The sequence below is a fragment of the Pezoporus wallicus genome, unplaced genomic scaffold (assembly GCF_028554395.1).
Source record: "Pezoporus wallicus isolate ANWC-B61680 ecotype Strahan unplaced genomic scaffold, APGP_CSIRO_Pwel_v1 scaffold_14062, whole genome shotgun sequence".
Lineage (NCBI taxonomy): Eukaryota > Metazoa > Chordata > Aves > Psittaciformes > Psittacidae > Pezoporus > Pezoporus wallicus.
In genome coordinates, this window is record NW_026640917.1 from 302,472 (window position 1) to 315,721 (window position 13,250).

Below are 13,250 nucleotides of genomic sequence, written 5' to 3' on the forward strand. Positions count from 1 at the left end.
TGCTGTAACAGAAGCTGCTTCAGTGGTTCATTACCCTCTCATGCCACATCGCCATGGATCTGGGAGGCTTTTGTAAGCCCTGGCACCTTTGGGAGGTGTTGCACAGCTCGGGGCTCCCAGGCACGCTCCTCTTCATGGAAGTAACACAATAAATGGTTCAAATTCCCAAAGAGCCAGTCCCTGGAGCAGATCCGGTATCACAGCAATGTGATCCCTACTCTTCAGGGACATCTTGGATCTTGGTCTGACCCTGCCTTGCGATGATGCTCAATGTGTTGTCTCCCTTGTTTCAACAGGAACAACTGATGAAATAATAAGCTGTTACGTTTCAGAAAGCACCATATTTCGTCTTTTCCCAACTCTAAATTTAGGGGAAAAGGATTGATTTGGGGGAAATGTTTTACTGCTGCCAATTTTCTTGACATCCTGAATGGGATTCAGGAGGAAAATGCTTGTAAAGCAGTCACCCAAAAGTGTCCTATTCATGCAACGCTTGAACTCAGTAGCAAACTAAACTCACTAGAAGAGGTGTGACTTGAGAATAAAATCCTTTTGGATAATAAGAGGGGAACTGGGGCGAAGCTGAAGAGCGGCTTCAATCGAAACCCCGAGAAACGGAGGCAGCAGCATCTTGCCCCGTGCTTTTTGGTAAAAATAGGGGTTTAGCCAGCTCTGCGAGGGCTGTACGGATCAGTCCCTCCCCTGGGAAAAACAGGGTTGGGATTGGGGTGTGTGCGCGTGCGCCGGGAACCTGCCTAGGGGCACACGGATGATTTCAGGCTGCATTGCTACCCGCTCTTCCAGCTCACGCTTCCCTGCCCTCCCTCTCTGCCCCTGCCCATTTGGGTGCACAGATATAAACCCTCCAGCCAATATGTTTCCTTTGGGGGACCGGCAGGTTTGCCTGGAGGGTGCGCATGGCTCTTGTCTCATCCCAAGGCTTTCCTTAGGGACGGAGCGAGGGTATATTCCGGTGGCTGCTCCGGGTGAGCTCACACCGTGGGCACTCCTTCAGTGCTAGAGCGGCAGGGCAGGTTGCTGCTCCAGCTTTGCTAGAGACCTTGGAGCTCCCGACGCTTTGCCTCACCGTGTGGAAGCAGTGCTGGTCCACCCCAAGGGAACACAGGTAAGCCAGGCTGGGAAGAGAGGTGAGCAGCAAGCCAGCAGCCGCTGGGCACTCTGGTTGCTGCTTTGGTTTGTCTGTTCCTTTTTACTTCTTCTGTCTCAAATTCCTCTATCCTTCACCATCTCTTGGCTGACACCTGCTCAGCCAGGAGATGGGATCTACCAGCTTCACTCGGATTCTTCTTTTCCCCTATGCAACCGCTTCCATCGCTGTAAAATCTTAACGCAGAGCACTAGGGATCAGGAGAGTCACTGTGGTGTGGATGAGCATGTGGAAACCCAAGATCATGAAGAGTCAAACCTCAAACCAATCTGCCTGCCATCTATTTTATTGTCTTCTTTCCGTATCTGTGATCTCCCCTGCTCTGGGGAACCAGCCAGCCTGGATTAAAGAGAGGGCACCATTAACTTGCAATTGTAAAAGAACAGGGGAGGTTTATCCACAAGTCAGTTTATCTGGTTGGGGCAGGAGGTTACAGAAGAGCTTGCTTGTATTAGCGTTACACTCCCGTGTGTTCTCCCTTTGAACTTCTTCTTCTTGGGAAGAGAAGCAGAGGAAGCTGTGGTAGCTTCACATCATTGCACAGCTATGGCAACCGCTGAACTTGGTGGTGTGACTCAGCTGACACCAGTGCAAACAGGGACTTGACTGCTGCTCCTCAAGAACGTCTCAACTGATGAGTGGTTTTAAGATTAACCTCCCTTCCCTGCATTAGACTCAAAGCCAAAATGATTTTCAAGGAGCAGAAAGTTCTGTTTCCCACCAGAGCCTCGGGAGCTCAGAGATGCTATTGGAGTGGCTCGTGTCACCCTGCTACCCGCTCATTCTGCATGGGTGGGCTCAGCACAGTCCAGGCAGGGACTTAACCCCTCAGCTCCAGGGAGTTTCTGTGGCTCTTGTGTACCAAATACGCAGCTGTTAGGGTTTGGATGGTGCTTCCGAAGGTGCAACCCATCTATCAGCTTCTAAAACAGCTCCAAAGTCTCAAGGATCTGAAACAAAATATGCCAAACAGGAAACTTGACCAGAACTTCTACTAGAAGAGAGCTTAGAAATGATGCTTACACTGAGGGTAGGAAAGTCTTTAGCATGGGGAAGAAAACCAGGCAAAAGTTTAGATTATTATAGAATCCCACTTGGAGCTGCAGCTTCTGCCACTATCAGGGGCCAGGCAGGGGGACCTGGCACTGGACACCCCATTTGAGGTGTGAAGCTCTGATGCTTTCACTGGAAAACCAGGGTGGATCTTGCATGGGAGTGCATTCAACAGGAAATCACTGCCACTGAAGAGACACCTTCCAACGCTCTGTGCCCCCAGGACTCCGGTAATACCCAGGGTCTGTGCTGGTGCTCCAGGGCTTGAGCTTTCCTGCCCTCAGGAAGATGCTGAGAAACGACTAAGGAGAACAGAGCCAATGAGAAATGAACCCTATAGAGTTGTCCACTCCCAAAAGGTAGTTCACAGCCTACAAAGTACAGGGAAGTCCTCTTGGAAGGAAGACCTGAGTCATACAGAAAGTGAAGAGAAGGGAGAAGACAGGGTGACAAGGACAGGGCTGAAACGGGGAAGCATCTCATGGCCACAAAAGCTCCTGATAAGTGCTGTTAGTGCCGTGGATGGGGCTGTGGTGACCACTCACCGGCTCAGAGCTCAAGAACATTTCCTAGAGTGGTTTGCATTGTGGGGCCAGAGCAGGACATTGTCTGCAGTGCGATGGGTGTTGGGAAGAGGATGAGTCTTCCGTAGCAGGGTAAGATGCTGTGCTTGAGCAAGTCTGGCTTGAAGCGAGCGTGTGTGCAAGAGGCAGCGCGTGCCTCCACGTTCCCTTTGGGTTCAAACTAACAAAACTAACCTGCTCCTCTCTCTTCTGCAAAGGTGGCCCAATGATGCCGAGCATATTCTCCTACCAGAGTGCTGAAGTCGACTGGTGTGAAGGCAACTTTGAGCGCTCGCAGATCATTGCCGAGTACTACAACACCGTGAGTGCGGGCGCATGCCAAAGGCAGGCTGGGGCGCGGGCACCCACGAGCTGCTTCTGGGAGATGAGATGGGATGGGACAACCTTGTTTTCTTCCCTCTGCTCGCTGCTTTGGACTTCCTGGTGTTGGAGGCTGCCAGTATGGGGAAGGTTTTCTGAGCTTCAGGTCAATCATGGGACTTTTCTTGCTCACAACAGCCAGTTGCTCCCAAAATGAGCTGGGGTCAGGGATGCTTGTGGCATGTGTAGGGCTGAAAATCCCAGTGAGAACACTCTGGCAGTGCTCCTTAGCCCAGATTTGTGAGATCCTGTTATACCAGTCCTGCAGCTCTCCTGCCAACTGGGGTAAATCCCACGCAGGGCTCAGATATTCCAGCTAAATGTACAGGAGTGGCAAAATGAGAGACAGCTCTTGCATGAACCGTGTCAGGCAGGTTGGGAATCCGGAACTCAAGACCAAGGAAAGCTGATGCATGAGCTGATTTCACCTCCTATAATCCTTTATAATTCAGGCTCCATCCAGTGCCAGTGCCTTGAATAAAGCTTTCTGGCTTAAGCATGGCTGGAAGCATCTGCATCTGTCTGCAGAGGACTCGGTGGATAACCAGTCTCTGCAAGCATGTCCTCCTACCTCAGTGCAATTACAGGCTAGCAGGGGTGTGAGGCATGTGGATTTACAACCTTCCAAAGGCCTTGTTTACAACTTTTAGCAATTACTGTCTAACACTAGAAGGTCTTGTTCTCATGGAAATGTCTCTTCCTCTTTTCTTTAAAGCATTTCCTGCTTTTAATAAATTGCCTATAATAACAATAATTCCTTTACCCGCATCCCGCAGCTCCCCAGCTCTAATTGCGCAGTCAGGCTCTCACAGGAGGGATGCTCGGGCTGTATATAGTCACTTCTCTTTGAGACAGCTAACAACTAAAGATCTGCCAGTGCAGCCCAAATCCTGCATCCCCCCAGCATCCCGCTGAACGTGTTGTGCTGCTGCCCGGTCCAACTGCATCCCTGCTGGATGGGCTCAGAGGTGCAAAGCAAGGAGGTACAGAAAGCCTTTATGCTCGCACCAGCATTTCCTGTGTAGCTGGAGGTGCAAAGGCCGCTGTGTTTTGGGGTGCCACTGGCAGCATTGGAGAGGGGCTGATTCCCACACAGAGCAGGAAGTCTGGAAGTTTTGGTTTGAATCAGAGTTCATTGTGGGAGATAAACGTGCCTCATCTCCTCCCTTAGTACATAGGCAGCATACTTCAAATGTGTCTTTGGAGCTGAGACACCAGTTTCATAAGGAACCTGATTTACACAGAGTGGTCAGGATCCTGAGCACACCAAGAAGCATCTCAGGAGCTCTCCATAATGCACGTAACTTGTAGGCATCAGTTGGTGTGGCCAGATGCATAACTACCTTTCTTAGGGCCTGCAGCCCTCTCATTCCCATAAAGCATTAACTCATAGCTGCCTAGGTCGTTTTGTGGCCCAGGTTTCTATATTATACAGCTGAAAATCCTACCCAGGTGCCTACTGTGGACTGAGGTCCCTGCTAGCCACAGCCATCTCCCATGTTTCCATACCACACCATCTTCGAGGCAGTGGGCTTGTCAGGGGGGCTTTTGAGTTGGTAGGACTCAGTCACAGCTTTCCTTCAGGAGAGGAAAACTTCCCCAATGCATGTTACCATACAAACTAGTGCAATATCCAGGAACACAGAGACACTGGGACAGAGCAAACCCTGCAGGATGTTTTACAGGAATTAAACTAGCTCTTGTTCCTCTCTATATATGAGCACAGGACACCTCTTTCCCAGCAGAGAAAGAGCTTGTTTTGGTCTCTGCACTTACCTCCTTCTTGCCGGGCTGCTTTAACCAGTCCATGCTGCTCAGCAGAGCGCTCTTCTGCAGCTTCTGTCGTAACATGCAATTTCTGTGTAGAGAAAGCAGCAGCAGGGGAACTGTCTTCATGCTCTGGGCTCTCTCACAGGATTAGGCTCCTTGTGATGTGCCCTAAAGAGGGGAAGCACAGAAACTGGACCAAACTGAGATCCCCAGCTACCCTTGCTGCCAGCAGCATGTTGCAGATCCAGGGCTCTATCTCAGATATGATCCTCCCAGCATAGATTTCCTCTTCTCTCTTCATTTGTTTCCTATATTCAGATTGCTTCCTCCCTGTGGCAAGCTTTATGGGCCTTATCTCACTGGCCTGCCCTGAGATAATTATATCAATATTGACTTCAGCATCAGTTAACCAGAGCTTTAGACTGGCTGGGAATCCAGCCAGCTCCTACCCAAGACTCCTGCACCACTAAATCAGCAGGGTTTCCTAACGGAGCATCCTCTGCAACATCTTCTTCTTCCCAGGGCTCAAGCAGGGCAGCTTTGTGCTGCTGAGATTTGCTCTGTGCCAGCCGCAGTCTCTCTTAGGTCTGCTTGGGTTGGATGATTTTTATTAGACATAAGCACTGAGGGTATGAGCAAAGAATGTAAACAGTGTCTTTAAGTACCTAATAATACACAGTGGCTCATGACTGGGTGCAGTTCAGCAACAAAGCACTAACTATTTATAGTGACTCAGTGACCCAGAAATGTATTGTCTTCTGGCTGCCCGTAGGAGAACCGTATTGTGCTCCACGAGGGTCATCAGTCTGGGAACTGTCTTTCTACCCTCATTTCTTTCTGAAATGACTGATCCAGGGTGCTGGTAATGACACCCGAATCCTCAGCATCGCTCTCAGTCTGCCTAGGAAGCCACGTGCAGGAGTATGGTAGCTCCTTGCCTGGCACTCTGCAGACACTACACAACTGCTGCTTCCTGCCCAAAGCACCAGCATGACACGCAGCTTCATCTTCTGCTACGCAGGTCTGGCTATTAGGAACTTGCTATACAGGTCTGGAGAGCCTCTGAGGTATTCACTTTGGCCCTGTGGGCTCTTCTGCCAGCTGAAGCTGGTTGGCTGGCCTGTAAGTGAATGAATGCACTGCAGTGAGTCTTGCAGAAATCTCCTTTCACTGCAGAAAATGCCTGTCTTGTGGCAGGACCAGCACATGCCTTGGCTGCTGTTGCACTGCTGCCATGCTCACAGCGCCAGGCAGAGCCCTGCAAACCAGCAGCTCCTCTCCCAGTCCTTACTGGAGGCTTGTTCTCACCCTGGCATGGGTAGAGATGCAAACAGGTTATCTGCAGGTCTCTCCCTCCAGCTTAGGCTGCAAAGTGCTGAGTTGCAGAAACCCCGGGGCCTTTCCAATGATTCTACTAAATGCAGCAGGATAGGAGGCATGTCACTGATCCCAGGCTCCCTTTTCTCCTAGTGAAAGAAGCAAATGCCAGTAGAGGCAGGCTCGGCTTAGGGATCTGGAGCAATAAATCACGCTTGTTAGGAAGTGGGACATCACTGTGAGCTCACACTGTGGAAAACCACAGAGCTGGGTGACTCTCACAGGTCAGATCGCACCTTGGCTCCATCACCACTCTCTTATCCCCCTGGCATCCCAGGCAGAGGGAGCCAGTGCCTCCTGGCTGGTATGATCAGGTATAAGAAGAAGCTGTGCTGGGGGACTCAGAGTGAGCAGAGACCCTGCAAAAACTTCCTAAAGGGAGAACAAGGAGCAACCCCCTCCCAACCACATTTGACTGGGAAGGTATACGACAGCACTTAAATCAAGGCTTGGATTCGATGAGGGATGAAGGCTTTGTGTCCTCCACAGATGTGGTTTTGCAGGGCTCTCGCCTATGCTCTGAGTTTGGCTGCTCTCCAAGGAACCACTTCATCTTTTTGACCCTATTGGTGCAATTCCCCTGATCATCCCTCCCCTCTGATATCTGATCTTGCACATCTCGTACTGAATTAATGAAGTGATAACATTGCTGTCATGTAATTAATGTCCCTGTTGCAATGCCTGCTGCAGCAGGGATCCAGAGCTCTCAATACGCAACCTCAGACTGCCGCATTTCCTCACGCTGATGTGCATGCTGGCACTTGCACACTGCTGCCTCTTCTGCAGGCCTTTGTTCTCTTCCTGCTATCCCTGCTTGTTCTCCAAAGGCCTCTTTAACCATTTCCCAGGAAAAGAAGTGTTTGCAGCACAGTTGTTACTTTAGCACATCGTTTGGTTTCTCCATCATTTCTGAATGGGTTGAACTCAAGTGTGCAAGGGGGAGCAGCACTTCCCTTTTCATAGCTGGAATGGGAATAGGCCTGGATTTGCCTCTAAGAACTTATGGAAAACCAATGGATTTAGCTTGAGAATTGCTGTTAATGGGAGCATCAGCTTGTTTCAAGAAAGCCTTAGTGAAATTCAAGATTAATCACCAGGTGTTAAAGGGAATAGAGACCTTACATTAAGCATTTTTCCCTCTGGAATATGAGAGGGAGTGTTTCATATACACAACAACACCCCAGTGACTTGCAGCCCTGTTACCAGGAACTTGGATCCCACGGGACATCATAACCCAAGCGTCAGTTTTGCAGTGTACCTGGTGCATGCAAGGGCTGCTGAGGGGTGAGACTCCAGCTGGGAATGTCAGGCTCGGGGTCTGGGTCAGCATCTAGCTGGAAGATGAAAGGAAAAGGCTTGTCAGGGTGACATAAAAGCCACCTTGATGGCTTGCCACCAAGCAGATGGCTCTGCCCTGCTGTCTGGCAGGCAAATAGTAGCACCACAGCCCCAGCCCTTCATAAGCAAGACCAGTTTCCCTTGAGGAGGCTGTGCTTCCCTGTGATATCCCTCCACTGAGTTTGCAAAACCAGGTGAAAAAGTCAGGGTCAGACCCCATCAAGGGTGAGGATGTTTCAAACCGCATTCCCTCCTCAGCTGCAGAGCCTGATCTGATCCAGCAGACAGCTCCTGGCTTCGGGCACTCTCTGCTCCTCCCCAGCTCCCACATTCTGCCCATCAGCATCTGCTGCTCCCCAGAGCAGCAGTGCCCAGTGCCATCCCCTCCTCCCCAGGCATATCCACGTCTGTCAGCAAAACCCTTTTGCAGAGCTGGAAGTCAGGGCACAATAACTTCACTGCAGGGATGTTTCAAGGAGGTTTATGACTTCATGTAATGACTAGTGTTCAGCATACCTCCCCCCTCCAGGCCAGATGGCTTTGCACATCACACTACAGGCCATCACCTCAGTCCTGCCACTTCCCACCTATGATGTGCTGCTTGTCCTGCTGCTCTCCATCGGCAGGGAATGGTGGACTTCCTGACTGGAAACTCATCCTCACACCCACCCAGCCCCTCGCAGGCTGAGAGGGTCAGGAGCAATCCAGGGGACTTCTGGCAGGTGTGGGTTGAGAGGAGAGGGAGATGGCTGCAAACAGAAGAGCTTTGGGAGCTTGCTTGAGGACACTGGGCAGCTAAAGCTAAACCATCAGCCAAAAGAGGTGCCTGCACGGGGAGCACAGATGTCTGCAGCCATTCCTGTCACAGCAAGAGCTGTCCTTCCAGTTCCAGCCTGGCTTCTTGAGAAACGCCTCTGCTCTCTCCCTGTGCCAAGAGTGATACCTGCTTCCATGCAATGCTTTCCACTAGTATCCTATTCACACATGGAGATCCCGAGGCACGGGGTGGGATGGAACTTGCCCAAGAGCATGCAATAAGCTGAATGTGCCTCTTGTTTTTCAGATCAGCAATGTAAGCTTCTTCATCCTTTCTCCTGTCCTGCTCTACCTGAACCGGCAGTACCGTCAGCAGCGTGCCTTGCCCTTGTATTTCGTCTCTGGCCTGCTCTTGTGTGTAGGTGGGTGCCAAGGTTGTGAGAAGACCAGACAGGTTGCCAGAGTACCTGACTGTTCATTCATGACACCTCTGGAGGCTGGTTCTTAGTGGCCAAAGGACAGGGGCGAGATGGAGTAGGGAACCGAACTGCTTGAAGCCCTGCAGCTCGTGGGTCCTGCTGTGGGTGCACAGCTTCCAGCACAGTAAACCCCCGTGGCGCTGTGTGCACTGACTCACTCAGGCCTCCATTAACACCAAGGTCCATGCCCTGCTCTTCAGGAAAGGTGTGTCTTTAGGAATGGCCCCCAAGAGCTTCCCAGGCCAGACAGGCTCACGCGAGGATGGAGCTTTGCTGACACAAGCTGTCCTTTGCTCTTGCAGGAGTCTTCTCCACGTACTTTCACATGACCCTGAGCTACGTGGGACAACTCTTGGATGAGCTCTCCATCCTCTGGACGCTGGCTGTGTCATATGCCATTTGGTACCCGAGGGTTTACTTCCCCAGGTGCATCAAGAGCAGGTATGACTCTGAGGGATGAAGGCTTGCAGGCTCTGAGGGATAGAGCATTGACATTGATGCCTGTGACCCACAGCCAGCTCCCCTGCAAGGGGTCAGCACTGAGGCTACCGCAGTTGCTTTGGGATCAGACCCTCCATCACGCAGCGGTGGATGTGCTGACAGGGGGAGAGTAAGAAACCCTCCCCTGGGGAAGGGCTGTGCTGAGCTCCTGTTGACTGGAGCTGTTCGTCTTTGCGAAGCTGCAGAGGAAGCTTTGCATGGAGAATTTCAACATTCATTAGGAATTTCTGAGCACTTCCAGTCAGTGCTGTCCAACTGTTACAGCACCCCTGCCATCCACAGAGAGCTTTCCCTGAGGGCTGAAGGGGTTTCCCATAGGACAAGCTGGTGCAAGTTAACACCCCACGTGTCACAGGTTGTTTGCAGGAGGGCTGGCTAGGCAAGGGGAGCCCAGCAGGAAGGATGGGGACACTGGGTGAGCACAGATCAGCAGGACACAACCCAGCCTTGCAAAGACGTGCTCCAGCCTGCTCTTCCCATGCCAAAGAGGAGGTCACCAGGAGTTCACGGTGGAGACATGGTTGGGGGAGAAGGGAAGGAACTTGGGAAGGGATTTGCATGTGAAAGGCCCCTCTGAGTCCTATTGTTGCTCAGCCAGCCCAGTTCTGCATGTTTCCAGCTCAGGCCCCTGCCCAGCACTGCTGGGGCTCCTACCTCACTGCCCGTCCCTGGGCGAAGCTCCCGGTGCCTTGGCCTCTCAATGGTTATCTCTGGCATCACCATGGAAGTGCACAAGTTACCTTCAGGGCCATGTTGCCCACTCTGTCATGGACTAACTGGGGCGGTTTGGGCAAAGCACAGCTACAGACAACTCAGCCTTCCTGCCAGGACTACCGCAGAGGCTGGGGTCAGCCATGTGCAAACAGATTGGAGGTGCTGGAGAAGGTTTCCTCTCTCAGGCTATAAGCAGGACCTCTCGTGTCCTTATCCTTCCACACTGGGAAGCCTGGGGACACTGACACTCCATCCCAACTTCCCCACTCTCTTTAGGAAGCATTTCTTCTGGTTGAGTGGCATCACCACCGTGATCAGTACCTTCATGTCCTTCATCAAACCAGCCTTCAATGCCTATGCACTCAACTGCATCGCCTTCCACCTGCTGTACCTGACACGGCGTGAGCTGAAAAAGTAAGGAGTGGGCTGGGGTAGGTTATCTGCAGGCCCATCACATCTCCTGCCAGGCTCACATGAGGCAGTGACTCTGTGCACAGTGCTGAATCCAGCCCAAGATTTCATCACATGCTCAAGCATCAAGCACATGTGCTATCAGCAAAGAACTGGGGCAGCCTGGGTGGGACCAGGACAAGGCACAAGTGGGGCTGTGGGCAGTGGGATACCAGAAAGCCATCTGGTCTGGGTACTACACAGAATGGGGACAGTCTATGGGATGAGTGCATCTTCTCCCCAGCTGCCATCTCTGCAGCTTTTTCCCCTTTGTGGAGCATTTGGGAAGCAGTGGGGTTGCTAGAACCTGCCAGGATGAGGAGGAAGATAGGAGTGGCATCTCCCAGCATCATCCTCACCCACAGAAAGTCAGAATCCCTCTCAACAGAGCCACGCTTCTTGTGGTCTGATGAATATTCTCCCAGACAAACTCCCTGGGGTTTGCCCTGACACATCAGCATGTGCAGGCAGGAACCAGTCCTCTTTAAGACTCTCTTTCCTTCCACCATGATACTCTGCTTCCCCTCCCTCCCTGTGTCTTCCAGGTGCAATGACAAAAGGGTTCACCAGATGGCCAAGGTCATGGTCATGTGGTGGGTACTGGCCATCGGCAGCTGGATCAGCGACCGGTGGCTCTGTGGGCTCTGGCAGGCCATCAACTTCCCCTACTTCCACAGCTTCTGGTAAGGGCTCCAGTGCAGAGGCAAGAACCCCAGGCCAAACATTTCATGGGCTGAAGGGCCATTGCTAAGGGGAAAGAGCAGCAGGGATGAGATACTGGATCAGAGAGCAGCCTCTGCCCAACCTTCTCCCCCTTTCCTTTGTCACTACTGATGCTGCTCCTCACCCTGGCCCCAGCCCAAGGATTTGGTCCTAATTACTGCTTGCCATCCCTTTCCTCCTCCACACCAGCCAAACGGGGTTTTGCAAGTGTAATTGTTCTGCAAGTCCCTCCAGGTAAACAGCTTGCATCTGCTCCCTGGAAGCTGCATGAGGTGCAGTGTTCTTGGAGTTATTTTAATAGCCAAACTGAAAGACACTGATTTGTTTGGGCAAGACACTTCAGCGCCTGGCCAAGTGTGGCTCTAAGTGCTGCACACAGTGTATGTTCTCAGATTCATCCTCACAGAGCATTGGGATGACAGGGGCAGATACCTAGCACTGGTGGTACCCACAAGCAAGGTGGGATGGGTGCTTTGGGTTGGGGCTTAAGTCCCCTGTATCACCCATTCACTCTGCACAAGGACCCGCCCCCACCAAAGCTCAAAGAGCTCTTCTAGGACCCACTTTCCCTGCAGCCTACATGCATCACAGGGCTGGGGCCTTTACCTGCCATTGCCATACCCCTTGGCTCTAGCCTCATGGTGCCAATGCCAGCCACACCCTGGTGCAAGGTACAGGAGGAGCAGATGAAGTTGCCACCACCCAACAAATATCTTTCTTGTTTCCTTTCCAGGCATGTGCTGATAGCCATGTCCCTCCTATACTGCTGCCCGCTGGTCATCTATTTTGACGTCAACTACGAGATGCCAAAGTTCAAGCCAAAGATAGGATATTGGCCCAGCGACTCTTCGCCTGTCGTGGTGCCTTACATTATCCTGGAGGAAGCCCACAAGCAGTGCTAGAGCTTGTGGCATCCCTCAGGCATTCCTCGGGCATGGGGTGAGTGATGCACACATGTGCATCTGCATGGGGAACACCTCGGCTCTGTGCCTGCTCCTCGGCCAAGGGCAATGTGGCTAACGATGGGGCAGGGAGCTGCTGAGACCTCGTGGTGCCAGGCGTGGAGCAGGAGGGGAGCCCATGGATGCCTTGGAAGACTCTGCCCAGGCTGGCTCCAGGGAACCAGAGATCTCCTCCTCCAACAGATCCCCACTGAGAAGGGGAGGGAGATGGTGCTTCTGTGTCTTCTGCATTAGTCAAGCGGTGGCACCCTTTGCTGACAAGGGCAGAGTGGAGAACACAGAAGCCAAACTGGTGACAGCTGGGTTTGTTGGGGCTGCTCTCATTATTATTATTAATTCTATTTATTGATGTATGTGGTCTTGCTCAGGAGAGCTGTGCATTAAAGCTATGGACACGGACTTGCACGGAGCCCCTTTCTTCCCCCTGACTGCACCACATCCCCTGTTAGCAGCCAGTCCTCCCCAAAACAGGGTGGACAAAGCTCTCTCTGACCCACGCAGAGACATTCATAGAGAAATCCTCCTGTGTGACAGCCCAAAAGAAGCTCTGCTGGCCCAGGTCCTGCGGTGTTCTACCCCGTCTTCCACCTGCAGTGTTCCTACCCAGCTCTGCTCCAATGGCCATGTGCAACCTGGAGCCTCCTCTGCTTGCTGAAAGGCTGGTGGCAGAGACACACTCTTGCTCTCCAGGCCTTGCTGCATGACATGTCATGGGGCTGGGTCCTCTGAAGTGGCTGGCAGAGTGGCTGTGGTTTCCTCCCTGCGATGCAGCCAGAACAAGGTAACATCACTCCAGGGCCCACAGGCTTTTTGGGTCCCCGTGAGTAAAGTTACTGTGTTCAGTTTTGGTCCTCACTATACAGAAAAGGACGTGGATAGCCTGGAAAGGGTCCACAGAAGGGCCATAAAGATGATCCAAGGGCTGGGAAGCCATGAGAGGAAAGGCTGAAAGAGCTGGGACTGTTCAGCCTGGAGAAAAAAAAGGCTGAAACCTTCTCACCATGTTTGGTATTTA

The 13,250-nt window shown here is 52.1% G+C and overlaps 2 protein-coding genes across 2 annotated transcripts in view; one reads left to right on the forward strand and one right to left on the reverse strand.

The window, feature by feature from the left end:
- LOC130605615 (acidic leucine-rich nuclear phosphoprotein 32 family member B) overlaps positions 1-13,250 on the reverse strand; it is a 97,002-nt gene that overhangs the window by 16,885 nt on the left and 66,867 nt on the right. The gene's annotated exons all lie outside the window — the stretch shown is intronic.
- On the forward strand, positions 664-13,051 carry ACER1 (alkaline ceramidase 1). The gene is made up of 7 exons (XM_057421243.1): positions 664-1,126; positions 3,003-3,106; positions 8,714-8,828; positions 9,188-9,326; positions 10,377-10,514; positions 11,096-11,233; positions 12,007-13,051. Exons 2-7 carry the CDS (start codon positions 3,011-3,013, stop codon positions 12,173-12,175), a joined length of 795 nt encoding a protein of 264 aa, XP_057277226.1. The 5' UTR covers positions 664-1,126; positions 3,003-3,010; the 3' UTR covers positions 12,176-13,051.

What these genes read in the sequence shown, in the direction of transcription:
- ACER1 (XM_057421243.1), top strand. Translation starts at nt 3,011, where the DNA reads ATGATGCCGAGCATATTCTCCTACCAGAGTGCTGAAGTCGACTGGTGT. An exon ending in TTGCCGAGTACTACAACACC is followed by an intron (nt 3,107 to 8,713) that starts GTGAGTGCGGGC and finishes CTTGTTTTTCAG; the next exon opens with ATCAGCAATGTAAGCTTCTT. An exon ending in TGGCCTGCTCTTGTGTGTAG is followed by an intron (nt 8,829 to 9,187) that starts GTGGGTGCCAAG and finishes TTGCTCTTGCAG; the next exon opens with GAGTCTTCTCCACGTACTTT.